Raw genomic sequence first — 15,495 nt, 5'->3', positions numbered from 1 at the left:
CCAGCGAGCCATGAGCGTCCAGAGCCGTCAGCGAGCCATGAGCGTCCAGAGCCGTCAGCGAGCCATGAGCGTCCAGAGCCGTCAGCGAGCCATGAGCGTCCAGAGCCGTCAGCCAGCCATGAGCGTCCAGAGCCGTCAGCCAGCAATGAGCGTCCAGAGCCGTCAGCCAGCCATGAGCGTCCAGAGCCGTCAGCTAGCCATGAGCGTCCAGAGCCGTCAGCCAGCCATGAGCTGCCCCTCAGCCCAGAGCTGCCATTTATCCAGAACTCCCCCTCAGTCCAGAGCTGTCTCTCTGTCCGGAGCTGCCCTTCAGTCCGGAGTTGCCCCTCTATCCTGAGCTACCTCTCTATCCTGACCTACCTCTCTGACCTGAGCTATCTCTCTGTCCTGAACTACCTTATCCCGGTGCTGCCCCTTGTCCCGGTGCTGCCCCTTATCTTAAGGTTACCATTTAAATTAAGTGGGTGTAATATGAGGGTGGTCATTCGAAGGGGGAGACGTAAGCTGGGATTGACTATGGTGGGGTGGGGACCTCGCCCAGAGCCTGAGCCACCACCGTGGTCAGACGCCCACCCAGACCCTCCCCTAGACTTTTGGTGGTGCGTTCGGAGTACGCACCTTGAGGGGGGGGTTATGTCACGTTCCTGACCGGTTTTCTGTTATTTTGTATGTGTTTGACGGTCAGGGCGTGAGTTTGGGTGGGTAGTCTATGTTATGTGTTTCTATGTTGGTAATGGGTGACCTGATATGGTTCTCAATTAGAGGCAGGTGGTTTTCATCTCCTCTGATTGAGAACCATATTAAGGTAGGTGGTTTCACATTGTTTGTCGTGGGTGGTTGTCTCCTGTGTCTGTGTTTGTCGCGCCACACGGGACTGTTTCGGTTTGTTTGTCAGTTCGTTCTTTTGTGTAGTCATTTTTCCTGTTCGTGAGTTCTTCGTTTTATGTAGTTCGCATGTCCAGGTCTGTCTACTCCGTTTTGTTATTTTGTTAGTTATTCAAGTTAGTTCGTTTTTTGTCTTGTTAAATAAATTCATTATGTCCTATTCCAACGCTGCATTTTGGTCGAATCCTTGCTCCTCCTCTTCGGATGAAGAGGAGGAGAACACCCGTTACAGTGAATTGATCAAATAGGAGGGGTCAAAGGGAAGGAATGGCGTCATTCACTGTGTGTGGAGTTAAAACGCAGTTGATCGAATTTAGGTGTTTTGTTTGATAATCTGCTTTAATGCTTTAACTATTTAGTCAACTCAGTTCTATGTGACTTCCTCTCGCCTCTCCCTCCAGGTGTCACGGCTTCTATGGGACATCCTGGGAGATGTGTGTGAGCCCTTCTACTACAGTCTTCTCGGTTTGGACCAGAGCTCCAGCACCAGGAGAGCACTGAAGGTAGTGTCTGCCATAGCTGCATTCCAAATGGCACTCTATCCAAGTAGTGGACCTCGAAGCTAGATCCACTGCTTTTAAAAAATTGTTCCCCTCTAATCAGGGACTGATTTAGACCTGGGACACCAGGTGGGTGCAACAAATTATCAGGTAGAACAATTTTCTATTGGTAGAACAGAAAACCAGCAGGCTCCGGACCTCGTAGGGTAAGAGTTGAAAACCCCTGCCCTATACACTTAGATAAAAAGGTGCTAAATAGATCCATATAGGGTTCTTCGGCTTGTCTCCATAAGGTAACACTTTTTGGAGCAAAGGTAGAGCTCTCTATGAAGGGTTATTCTTAGAACCTATATCCTGGAGTCGCCTCACAAGTCCTCAACTGGCATCTTCATTAAATAGTACCCGCAAAACACCAGTCTCAACGTCAACAGCGAAGAGGCGACTCCAGGATGCTGGCCTTCTAGGCAGAGTTACAAAGAGAAAGCCAAGAAAAAGGCCAATTAGAAGAAAAGATTAAGATGGGCCAGCATCCCAGAGTCGCCTCTTCACTGTTGACATTGAGACTGGTGTTTTGCGGGTACTATTTAATGAAGCTGCTAGTTGAGGACTTGTAGAACCCAATCCCTCCGCAAATAACTATTCTAAGTGTGTAGTGCACTACTTTTGACCAGGATTACAAATGCATCTGTTCTCAATGACAAGGTCCATTGATGTGTACTAGGCCTACTTATTCATGTTATAGAGTAGACTCCACTCCACCAATATAGTTGAATTACAGTATCAACACTGCTAAAGTTATACCACTGCTTAACTTGCCATAGAATGTAACTGTGACTGCTGTGCTGTGCTAACCAAGCTGTATTCATCTCTCTCGATCTCTCACTCTTTATATCTCTCGCCACTCCCAGCAAGTGAATAAGTTGTTGCAGGGGGATTGTTCGTACAGGGAGCAGAGCTGTCTCTATCCGTGGGCCTCTCTGTTCATCTGGGCTGTGCTGCAGAACCGCAGCGAGATGGCCGTCTACTTCTGGGAGATGGTAATTTATTTATTCATTATTTTATTTAACCTTTATCTGACCAGGTGAGTCAGTTACGGATGTATGGGAACAGGCAGCTGTAATGACAATGGTAACAATGACTCTCTAATGGGTTCTTCTTTCTATAGCCAGAGGACTCCTGGCTATAGAATATCTCCAGGAGTGATACGTATCATGTTCGTCTTTATCTGTTGCCTAGCACTGTCTTTTTGCAAGCTAGGGCCATCTACTTTAATTGCTGCCTTTCTTCCCAGTAGCCTACTTGGTGTGTGAACTGCTGACTGCTATTAATCCAGGTCGCAATTGTAAATGAGAACTTGTTCTCAACTTGCCTATCTGGTTAAATAAAGGTGAAATAAAAAAATAAAATAAAAAACCTGAAGATGATTGTTCAAATCAAATCTAATGGTATTGGTCACATACACATATTTAGCAGATGTTATTGCGGCTGTAGTGAAATGATTGAGCTCCTAGCTCCAACAGTGCGGTAGTATCTAACAATTCACAACAACACACACAAATCTAAAACTAAAAGAATGGAATTAAGAAATATATAAATATTAGGACGAGCAATGTTGGAGTGGCAATGACTAAAATACAGTAGAATAGAATACAGTATATACATATGAAATGAGTAAAGCAGTGTGTAAACATTATTAAAGTGACTAGTGTTCCATTATTAAAGTGACCAGTGATTCCATGTCTATGTACATGGGGCAGCAGCTTCTAAGGTGCAGAGTTGAGTATGCAGGATTGAGTAATCGGGTGATAAACGGCTAGTGATGGCTATTTAGCAGTCTGATGGCCTTGAGATAGAAGCTGCTTTTCAGTCTCTTGGCCCCAGCTTTGATGCACCTGTACTGACCTCGCCTTCTGTATGGTAGCGGGGTGAACAGGCCGTGGCTCGTGTGGTTGATGTCCTTGATGATCTTTTTGGCCTTCCTGTGACATCGGGTGTTGTAGGTGTCTTGGAGGTTAGGCAGTATGCTCCCTGTGATGCATTGGGCAGAACGCACCACCCTCTGGAGAGCCCTGAGGTTGCGGGCGGTACAGTTGCCGTACCAGGCGGTGATGCAGCTCGACAGGATGCTCTCAATTGTGCATCTGTAAAAGTTTGTGAGGGTCTTAGGGGCTAAGTCAAATTTCTTCAGCCTCCTGAGGTTGAAGAGGCGCTGTTACGCCTTCTTCACCACACTGTCTGTGTGAGTGGACCATTTCAGATATTCAGTGATGTGTACGTAGAGGAACTTGCGTGAACACCAGCCCGCCTGGTGTTGAACCTTCCCAAGTTCTCCCATTTCACTCTACTCCTCCGCACACTTCACTGGCTTCCAGTTGAAGCCCGCATCCACTACAATACCATGGTACTTGCCTATGGAGCAGCAAGAGGAACTGCCCTTCCCTACCTTCAGGCTATGCTCAAACCCAACACCAAACCGAGCACTCCGTTCTGCCACCTCTGGTAACTTGGCCCTCTCATCCCTATGGGAGGGCAGCTCCCGCTCAGCCCATTCCAAGCTCTTCTCTGTCTTGGCACCCCAATTGTGGAACCCTATCCATCTTTCCGAAAACATCTGAAACCCGACCTCTTCAAAGTGTATCTTAAATACACTTTGTCCCATCTATCTATGTTAAGATGAACGCACTAACTGTAAGTCGCTCTGGATCAGTGTCTGCTAAATGACTAAAATGTCAATGTAAATACTTGAAGTTAAACTAATCTGTAGAAAAATTCATTAATTTACGAATGCACAGACTAATTGTAGCATTGATCTCTCCCCTTTTTATATCCACTTCCCTCTCCCCCTCGTTCTCTCTTCAATCTCTCTGCCTCTCTCTCCCCCCTCTCCCTCTCTCTTCCAGGCAGGGGAGTCTGTCCACAGTGCTTTGGCAGGATGTAAGATTCTGAGGGAGCTGTCTAAGCTGGAGAGTGAGACGGAGACCAAGCTCTCTATGAAGGAGCTGGCCCAGAAGTTTGAGAACTTGGCCCTTGGTGGGTTAGCCTTATCCTGGCTGTGTGTTTGTACTGTGAGGATGTCAATGTAGTAGTTCTCAACTCTGTTATGCATACATGTGAGCAGCTTCTATTTTGTTGAGTGAAGGTTACCCCATAAGTAGTAGTAGTAATAGTAATAGTAGCGAGTCCGCATCAGACCGCAAGGGACCACCTGTTCTGAAAGTCTGCTTTCGCACTCAATGTCTTCAAGATGAGGACTGAAGCAAACCAATCTGAACTCCTAATGTGAAAACCTGTGACCCGTTTCTTCTCTCTTTAGAAGTCTTCAGTGAGTGAGTGTTAACCATTTAATCATCTCTCTAGACGTGTTCAGTGAGTGCTACCAGAGCAGTGAGAGCCGCTCTTTCACCCTCCTTATAAGGCAGTCTCCGGTGTGGGGCAAAGCTACCTGTCTACAGATGGCCACCTCAGCCGACGCCCGCCACTTCTTCAGCCACGATGGCGTGCAGGTCTGCACTAAACTCAGGGGTTAGAGTTCAAGGTGTCTGTGTGCGTGCTTTGTGTGTGTGCGTGCATACGTGTGTCAATCTTTAATCAAATCAAATGTATCACATGCTTCGTAAACAGCCGGTGTAGACTAACAGTGAAATGCTTACTTATGGGTCCTTTTCCAACAAGATGAAGAGTTAAAGATATAACATGTAATAATCTGTGTGTGTGATCTGTGTTCACATTAATTTTATAAAACTAACCAGCCCCTTAGATTTCCAAAGTGTGTGTGTTAGAACATGGAGGGGGTTAATTGAAGTTTCTCTACCAACTCTGCTACTACCTCTTCTTCTGGCAGTCTCTGCTGTCTCAGATCTGGTGGGGAGACATGAAGAGGAGCACGAAGGTCTGGAAACTGGTCCTCTCCTTCTTCTTACCCCCCCTCATCTACACCAACCTCATCACTTTCAGGTTAGTGGCTACCTGTGGCTGTCTGACAATTTCCAATCCATTAAAGGTGCAATATGCAGAAGTCACGCCACCATTTTCTGGTTGCAGGAATTCTAATACTTAGCCTAATTTCAGTTTATGTGACAAAACAAGCAATGTATAGTGTAGAGAATCATTGTACCATCTAAACTGCTGTGGAATATATTTGAATTAACCAAAAATATAGTATTTTCAGCTGGAGTACAAAACGGAAAGTTAAATGAAAGTTAAATAAGTTAAATAGTATCCCTTGATCATGTTTACTATATAGTTTTGTAGACTACTATAGTAAATACTACAGTACTGTCCTCAAACAACAAAAGCACAGTCTGCAAAAACAAAGATAATAAAATAAAAACACTACAGTATAATACAGTCTGCAAAAACACTACAGTAATTACTATAGTATATACAAAAACATTTTACTACAGTATTTATACTATAGTAAACTGCAAATGGGGTGGCAGGTAGCCTAGTGGTTACAGCGTTGGGCCAGTAACCGAAAGGTTGCTAGATCGAATCCCCAAGCTGACAAGGTAAAAATCTGTCGTTCTGCCCCAGAATAAGGCAGTTAACCCACTGTTCCTAGGCCGTCATTGTAAATAAGAACTGACTTGCCTAGTTAAATAATGGTTAATAAAACAATTTAATATATAAAAAAATACTATAGTATACCACAGTTATATCTGCAAAAGCGCTATAGTCAAGGCCGAGATTGGAAAAATGTGAGTTCAAGACCATGATTGTAATTGTCAAATGTCACCATAATAACAGTTCAAAATGTCCAGTATTTATGTGTTCATACACAATATATACAAAATGATGTGGACACCCCTTCAAATTAGTGGATTCGGCTAGTTCAGCCACACCCGTTCCTGACAGGTTTATAAAATTGAGCACAGCCATGCAATCTCCCTAGACAAACATTAGCAGTAGAATGGCCTTACTGAAGAGCTCAGTGACTTTCAACGTGGCACCGTCATAGGATGCCACCTTTCCAACAAGTCAGTTCGTCAGATTTATGCCCTGCTAGAGCTGCCCCGGTCAACTGTAAGAGTTGTTATTGTGAAGTGCAAACGCCTAGGAGCAACAATGGCTCAGCCGCGAAGTGGTAGGCCACACAAGCTCACTCGGGACCGCCGAGTGCTGAAGCTGTTTGAGCTAGGCCACTTAGTGCCAGTGAAGGAAAATCTTAACATACAATGACATTCTAGACTATTCTGTGCTTCCAACTTTGTGACAACAGTTTGGGAGACCAACTCCATGTTAATGCCCTTAATTTTGGAATGAGATGTTCGACGAGCAGGTGTCCACATATTTTTGGTCATGTAGTGTATTTGACCCGAGAACCTCGATTCGGTCTTATGTTGCAAAATTAGAAATTGTGTTTTTTTTTTTTACATTGGACAAAAGTATAGACTCAGGGCAAAAAAAAATATGGTATATCATACACTGCAGTTGAGGAACAACAGGAAAGTAATTCTGCTTTGAAAGATGATAAACTTGTAACCTCACTTTTGAGAAAATGGCCCTTGAATGTTTGGTACACCTACTGGAGAGCTCTTTGTCTAAACTTATTCAGCATCTTTCACACCTTCTTAAGCCTTAGCCCCGCCCATCTCATTAAGGATTCACATGTGAGGCCATGTGATAAACAGAGTGAATAAGGTAGTGTAGTAAACAACCAAAGATTTCAAGACTAAAAGTGATGAAAGTAGTAGACTACAATAAGGAAAAACTCCAGGTAAAAATACACTTTATCTAGTCCTTGGCCTATATCCTAATCTGACTTTGGTGCAGGTCATTTTGTTCTTCATATTACCATCTCTGGTAAACACACACTATATAAAATAAAAATCTATGTTTTTTTGTCACATGCACAGGATACAGAAGGTGTAAATGGTCAAGTGAAATGGTTACTTGCATATTTGCATAGTAGTAATATCAAAAATAGAAAGTGTCCAGATAATTAAAAAAAAAGTATTATTAGATGATGCTTACCCAGACACACTTGTCTAAATTATAACCACCCCTCAGCCACATCTAGCTAAGTGGAGTGGTCACTTTTGTCTAGATCTAGACGTGTACATATGTTATTGTCTAGAAATGTACACATGTTCATGAAATACAATAGATGGCCGTAGTCACCCCCAGACACACCTGGCTAACTTGATGGGTCACGTAATCATCTGGCGGAGTAGAGTCTTTTGTTTAGATTTGTAGCTAGCTAAACCACAATCCCAACCCATACTACTAGCATTACAAACAGATTATCATAGCTAGCCACCATGCATGAAATGCTGTAGTATGAATCTGCAGGCAGCTAAAGCTAACCAACTAGGTTTCATGTTAGCTAGCTAACATTAGGCTATAACTAGCAATGCAAATGGATTTCTGAGATACTAATAATATTACTACACAGATCATGCACATAACATTAGCTAGCGAGACAGCAAGCTAACATTTGCTAGCTATCTACCAGTATGCTTTAACTTGCAATGAAAACAACTTTGATAAAATTATAAACGTATAACATCTGAAAGTGTATCTAGACTCCTACCCATGTACTGTACATGGATGAACGCTTCACTGCAGACTGGAACCCCTTTTCAGTAAGAAGTCTTGTGTAATTTCCGTTTTGTTTGTAGAGCTTGTTTGGGCCATGTTGTGTTAAGTCACTCCTGTTTACTCTGACCATGTGCAGAAAGTGGTCCATCACAACTTTTTCCTACTGATCTTTGTCTACTAAATTCAGGGCAGCAATGTTGTTGAGAGCACGAGCAACACTTTTGCAGTTCTCTATGGCTAACGTTATATCTTTAAAAAATCAGTGGTAGCTAGGATTATCTACACATAATGAGCAGCTCATGTTATAGTCTGATGCATACTACATGTCAGAGCAATCTGAACTCATCTCTCGGCATGTCCAGCCCATCCATTATCTCAGCCAATCATGGCTAGCGGGAAGGTTCCTGACTTTTTCTGTGGCTAAACCAATTAGGCTCATAATTTAACAATTGTATTCGTATTTACAGATGGCATACAAGTTTGTTATTAAGGCACTTGAAAGTTCACTTGTTCCAGAAGGCATTTTGATCAACAACCAAACAAATAATACGTTTAAATGCCTCTCCTGTGAAAATAAATAAACTTTTCCTTCACCACCTATCTTACAATATCGTTCAAATCTGCAATTTGCAATGCGGACTTATTTTCATCTTTGCTTCCCTTTCACTACAGGCTATCTTCTCTCTATCATTCACATTTTTTATACGTGGAGCGTTCCTTATTTTCCTCATATGGGGTGAATTTGAGAAATTGGAAGCTGGTGGTGAAACTGTCTTGTCAGTCTATAATTTATTTATTTCTCTCTCTCTCTCTCTCTCTCTCTCTCTCTCTCTCTCTCTCTCTCTCTCTCTCTCTCTCTCTCTCTCTCTCTCTCTCTCTCTCTCTCTCTCTCTCTCTCTCTCTCTCTCTCTCTCTCTCTCTCTCTCTCTCTCTCTCTCTCTCTCTCTCTCTCTCAGGGAACATGAGGAAGAGGTGAAGTCGGAGGAGGAGGCACCTCATGGTCGAGACACAGAGAGTCTGGACGGAGCAAATGCCACTATGCTCTCCCTCTCCGACATCATGCAAACGTAAACACACGCACACACACACGCACGCACGCACACACTCATCCATGCACACACACTAAGTAATTTTTCCCGTTCTTATCCTCTCAGGGAAGAGGATGTCGAGGAATATGCTGCTCTAAGGTCCAATCTGAAAAGTGCCCCCTCCAATCCCAAGAGGCCCTTCATATTGCTGCGCTGGAGGGAGTTCTGGTTTGCGCCCGTCACCTCGTTCCTAGGCAACGTGTTGATGTACTTCCTGTTCCTCATCCTGTTTGCTTATATCCTATTGTTGGACTTCAAGCCCCCGCCGCCTCACGGCCCGTCCACCTTAGAGTTTGTTCTCTACTTCTGGGTCTTCACCATGGTCTGTGAGGAGATTCGACAGGTAGGACGCATCACATGTAAACAAAAACACAAACACGTGAACACACACACAAATACACACAGACAAGTACAGAAAATGTACAGGCAAAAACCTATACATTCACCTCTAAATGTATTGGCACCAGTGATAAAGATGAGCAAAAAAAATAGTAGAAAACCCAGATATATTGGAAGGTCAAAACATTTGAAAAATCTATTATTTTATACTAATAACATTTATCAGAACATTTTATTTTGTTTTATAATCTAAAACGGATAGGAGTCAAAATTATTAAAATTATACAAAATGTGTTTACATTTACATTATATTTTAGTCATTTAGCAGACACTCTTATCCAGAGCGACTTACAGAAGCAATTAGGCAGAGAACTCACAAATGAAAAGAGACACGGTTGTTGACTTTCTTAAATTAGGCAATGGGTACAAGAAACTACTGAAAAACAAAATATACTACTTACGACTATTAGGGCAACAATTAAGAAGTTTAAAACCACTGGAACAGTGGTTAACTTGCCTGGTAGAGGACCCAAGTGTATCTTTTCCTCACGCACAGTGAGGAAGATGTTCAGCAGGTAAAGAAAAGTCCAAGGGCCACAGTTGGAGAATTACAGAACTTGGTCGCATCTCGTGAAGGTTGCCATAGAAAAAAGGCTTTATTAAGAGCAACCAACAAGTGTAAACACATGGAGAAGAGAAAGGGGATACGTAGTCACTGAGTGCATTCAACCGAAAAATTGTAACCACCGAAAGCCATCAGATTATCTACAGCTGATTTCTTGTTAAACCATCCATATAGGCTAAAATCACCTCAACGCTGATCTCAATTGCAACCAGCATTGGCCACCGATATGCCTGCTCCCTAACGCGGATGTCGGCTTATCTTTTAGTCCTCGTTGGAACCAACATTTTAAGACAATTTCCCCCCCCGGTTGGGTATTATCATCGAACAATTTTGATCCTGCAATTTTACCTGACTAAAGGTAATTTATCTATTTGACTATCATTCCGTACAACTGAAACAAGGTATATCCTTGCTTACCACGGCAAATCTACTGTGGCAATTTACCGGACACCTTGTATGAATGCAAAAGGACATATCTTTCATATATTAGCGAGAAATAATAATAATAATACAAAAAAAGGTTAAAAAAGGTCAATTACACACCTTTATTTAACTAGGCAAGTCAGTTAACAACAAATCCTTATTTACAATGACGGCCTACCCCGGCCAAACCCAGACGACGCTGGGCCAATTGTATGCCGCTCTATGGGACTCCCAATCACGGCCGGTTGTGGTATAGCCTGGATATATATAACGAGACTGTTAAAGGAGCATAGCTCTGTGCTCCAGAACGCTTATTGATGCATGTTGAAATGGGGAGGATTGGGAAACGTAGATATTATTGTGATGGCCTATGAAATATGGCTGAAGTGAATTCTACCACTGCAGCAGTAGAGGCTGGTGGGAGGAGCTATAGTAGGATGGGCTCATTGTAATAGCTGGAATGGAATTAATGGAACGGTATCAAACAAATGGATTTCAGATGCATCCCCAGACCCAGAGAAACCTGATGAATGCACTGATGAGAAGGATGACGTTAAACTTACTGACAGTGTGGCCCAAACGTCCAGCCACAAGTCTAACAGGAGTTCACGGTCAGGTTTATCCTCCACATCCTCAGCCTGAATTCAAGCTGAAAGAGCAGCAGTAGTAACAAAGGCTGCTGCTCAAGTTAAAATACCATCTAGAGCAGGGATGGGCAAATGGCAGCCCTTTTGTAGGCCCACGGATCAATTTCCCCCGCAAAAATAAGTTAGGGTCTCAACTTACTGTTGAGGGTTAGAGTAGTAGAGTACGAAATTTGATTGTGCATCAGCAGTTTTTCTCTTCGGTCAGTCACTGATAGTCACTCAATTAGCCCATGTCAACAAACATTTTTTAGAAGGTAAATTAATCTCCTTGGCCAGCTATCTAAACTTGTAGTAACAATGGTCAAATTACCGACCGGGGGCCCCCCGATCATCAGATAACTCCACCATATGGCTAAATGTGTAGAATTGCATGAAATTAGCTGTAAAACGGCACATTTTTCAATCTGCCCCATGGCAAAATTTGTAGAATTTAGGGTTGTGACGGTAGGCCTACACATATTCATACTGAACAGTTCGGTACGGGGACCTCGGTTCGGTCCACACTATGAACCCAAATAAATACATTAAAAAATGAAAACACTAGGACTATAGGCTATGCCTACGATGTGTTGTATGCCTCTTGAGTAAACCTGAGCTGAAAAAAACCATTTCAGGCTATTCTGTTAAAACAACTACAGCCTATGCATACATTATAATCAACATTCAAATCTTAATTGGCGCATTTGTGAGGCGCAACCGGGAATTAGTTCTGTACGATGCCGAGGGGGGGGGGGGGTCGATAAACCAGGAGGATTCTCCATTGTTGTGTTTGTTGATTAACTTTTACAACACAAAATAACCAAGCGGGACGCAGGAGTACCATTTCAATATGTTTACGGCCGGTGTAGGCCGTCATTGTAAATAGTAATTTGTTCTTAACTGACTTGCCTAGTTAAATAAAGGTTACAATTAAAATATATATTGAAACACTCTTTGGCCTGAATGCAAAGTGCTGTCTGGAGAAAACCACACACTGCTTATCACCCGTCTAACACCATCCCTACCGTGGTGGCAACATAATGCAATGGGATACTTTTCAGCGGTAGGGAGACTTCTAATGCTCGAGCCAAATACAGGCAAATCCTTTATGATAACCTGCTTCAGAGGGCAAACAAACTTAGACTGGGGGGGCGAAGATTTACGTTCCAACAGGACAATGACACTAAGCACACAGCCAAAGCAACGCTGGGATGACTTCAGAACAAGAATGTGAAAGTCCGTGAGTGGCCCAGCCAGAGCCCAGACTTGAATCCGCCGCCAAAGGAGCTTCTACAAAGTATTGACCTGGGTGTAAATACTTACAGTTGAACTCGGAAGTTTACATACACTTAGGTTGGAGTCATTAAAACTCGTTTTTCAACCACTCCACAAATGTCTTGTTAACAAACTATAGTTTTGGCAAGTCGGTTAGGACATCTACTTTGTGCATGACACAAGTAATTTTTCACTAATAATTCACTGTATCACAATTCCAGTGGGTCAGAAGTTTACATACACTAAGTTGACTGCGCCTTTAAACAGCTTGGAAAATTCCAGAAAATGATGTCATGGCTTTAGAAGCTTCTGATAGGTTAATTGACATCATTTGAGTCAATTGGAAGTGTACCTGTGGATGTATTTCAAGGCCTACCTTCAAACTCAGTGCCTCTTTGCTTGACATCATGGGAAAATCAAAAGAAATCAGCCAAGACCTCAGAAAAGAATTGTAGACCTCCACAAGTCTGTTTCATCCTTGGGAGCAATTTCCAAATGCCTGAAGGTACCACGTTCATCTGTACAAACAATAGCACGCAAGTATAGACACCATGGGACCATGCAGCCGTCATACCGCTCAGGAAGGAGACGCGTTCTGTCTCCTAGAGATGAACGAACTTTGGTGCGAAAAGTGCAAATCAATCTCAGAACAACAGCAAAGGACCTTGTGAAGATGCTGGAGAAAACAGGTACAAAAGTATCTATATCCACAGTAAAACGAGTCCTATATCGACATAACCTGAAAGGCCGCTCAGCAAAGAAGAAGCCACTGCTCCAAAACTGCCATAAAAAAGCCAGCCTACAACTTCCAAAGTTGTGGCAAAATGGCTTAAGGACAACAAAGTCAAGGTATTGGAGTGGCCATCACAAAGCCCTGAACTCAACCCTATAGAACATTTGTGGGCAGAACTGAAAAAGCGTGTGCGAGCAAGGAGGCCTACAAACCTGACTCAGTTACACCAGCTCTGTCAGGAAGAATGAACCAAAATCCACCCAACTTATTGTGGGAAGCTTGTGGAAGGCTACCCGAAACGTTTGACCCAAGTTAAACAATTTAAAGGCAATGCTACCAAATACTAATTGAGTGTATGTAAACTTCTGACCCACTGGGAATGTGATGAAAGAAGTAAAAGCTGAAATAAATAATTCTCTCTACTATTATTTTTACATTCTTAAAATAAAGTTGTGATCCTAACTGACCTAAGACAGGGAATTTCTATTATATTTCTGTATTTTATTTTCAATAAATTTGCAAAAGATTCTAAAAACATGTTTTGACTTTGTCATTCTGGGGTATTGTGTGTAGATGTGTGAGGAATAATAATATATTTAATCAATTTTAAATTCAGGCTGTAACAACAAAATGTGGAATACGTCAAGGGGTATGAATTTGTTCTGAAGGCACTGTATGTGAGTGATTGCCACTAATCTTCTGTGAAGTGTGTGTACCCCCCCTACTGGCTGAAGGGGAATACAGTTCAAAGGCCTACAGCAGGTGTTGGCAACAGGACAGGGTCCAAAAAGACTGTAAAATAACCAGAAATTCACCCAAAAATTTGTTGAAGTATTCCAACAAATTAATAACAAATACATAGATATTATTTTTCTACTTAAATCGAACTCTGGACATTGGATTTGTATGTGTCAAGACTAATATTTTACCACTCTCCATTGTGGCTAAAGGATTTGGATGAAAATTGTATTGGTACTGTTCTATTGGACAATTTAGTCACTACAGCCGTTATCCTCGCTAGGGTAGGGTTCACAAAGTATTGAAAACAGGGACCCGTGCCAATCATTTCACACCTATCGTTTTGAGGTTTTGTTTTATTACTTGTTAAACAAAATCTCTCCCTCAGAGCAATTGTATCCCTAGTCAAAAAATCCTGTAGGATTCCACCAAAAAATACAATAGAAAATCCTATCAGATTTTGAAACTTTCCATTAGTCATACTCCAAATGAACATGCAGCCTTGAATCACTCCCATATTGTGATGGTGTGTTGAAGAGGTTGAGAACCTCAGGGAATTATCACTGGTGTAGACAAAGATATGAAGATTGTGCTCTGGAGACATCGGAGGGAGGCTGTTTCTCAGTTCAACCTTGATTGCAGTTTAACGTATGTGTTCAGGTTTCTGTCCCATATTTAGCTCTGAGATGTCCAATAAAGCTGTGTTTATCCAATTGTGTTGTCCATACAATGTGGTCTGAAATAACAATGAATAGAATTATATCAGTACTATGGCTTGACAGGTTATAATAAGTATGCAGGTCAAAGAAACGGGCTGCTGCACAGTTGCTATGGTAGATCTTTCTAGAGTGCCCGGTCAAATTGTGCAAAAGATCATTGTTTTACTCAGTAAATGGTTAAACTAGTGATATGTGTAATTCTATCAGCCTAAATGAAAATATTGATTTATTTTTACATATTCCATTATTTTAAATTTCGCTAATTTCCTGTACGTGGACAGTATGTGTTAATGCAGTAGTATAAACATTTATGATAACATCACTAATCTGAGGTAAAAAGGATGTGCAAGTACCCTCAATTCAATGTGGTCAAAACGTGAGGTTACAACCAATGACAATGACAATATCGATTGCTTAAAAACAGATCAATATCATTGGTGTCACGGTCATCGTTGCATGAGGAAGGATTGGACCAAAGCGCAGCGTGGTAAGTGTTCATGATATTTATTAATACTGAACACTAGAACAAAACAACAAAGTGAGAAACGAAACCGAAACAGTCCTGTCAGGTGCAGAAAACACTAAACAGAAAATAACTACCCACAAAACACAGGTGGGAAAATGCTACCTAAGTATGGTTCCCAATCAGAGACAACGATAGACAGCTGTCCCTGATTGAGAACCATACCCAGCCAAAAACAAAGAAATGCAACAAAAAAAAATGAACATAGAATGCCCACCCAAATCACACCCTGACCAAACCAAAATAGAGACATAAAAAGCTCTCTAAGGTCAGGGCGTGACAATTGGTTTTGTACTGTGGATTGTGTCAAAGGTGCTGGTGGTCTTAGGACTTAGAATTCTACTATAATTTTCAAACTGAAATGGCAGGGAAAAATTTCTGTCCTTACACCTACTGTATACATGGATTTGAGAGACAAACTATCGCTCAAATAACAGCCAACCGTTGTCACTGTTGATATCCTGTCCCTGGTCGTGAGATG

At 42.1% G+C, this 15,495-nt stretch overlaps 1 protein-coding gene across 1 annotated transcript in view; it reads left to right on the top strand.

The window, feature by feature from the left end:
• Positions 1–15,495, top strand: part of LOC139546861 (transient receptor potential cation channel subfamily M member 4-like) — a 69,696-nt gene that overhangs the window by 44,576 nt on the left and 9,625 nt on the right. The window contains exons 12-18 of the mRNA XM_071355793.1: positions 1,287–1,388; positions 2,294–2,422; positions 4,286–4,415; positions 4,743–4,888; positions 5,227–5,339; positions 8,882–8,992; positions 9,080–9,356. Of these exons, the coding sequence (XP_071211894.1) occupies positions 1,287–1,388; positions 2,294–2,422; positions 4,286–4,415; positions 4,743–4,888; positions 5,227–5,339; positions 8,882–8,992; positions 9,080–9,356 (1,008 nt within the window). The remainder of the gene's footprint in view (positions 1–1,286; positions 1,389–2,293; positions 2,423–4,285; positions 4,416–4,742; positions 4,889–5,226; positions 5,340–8,881; positions 8,993–9,079; positions 9,357–15,495) is intronic.

The sequence above is a fragment of the Salvelinus alpinus genome, chromosome 1 (assembly GCF_045679555.1).
Source record: "Salvelinus alpinus chromosome 1, SLU_Salpinus.1, whole genome shotgun sequence".
Lineage (NCBI taxonomy): Eukaryota > Metazoa > Chordata > Actinopteri > Salmoniformes > Salmonidae > Salvelinus > Salvelinus alpinus.
Note: the sequence above shows the minus strand (reverse complement) of the source record. Positions and strands in the feature narration are given on the sequence as shown.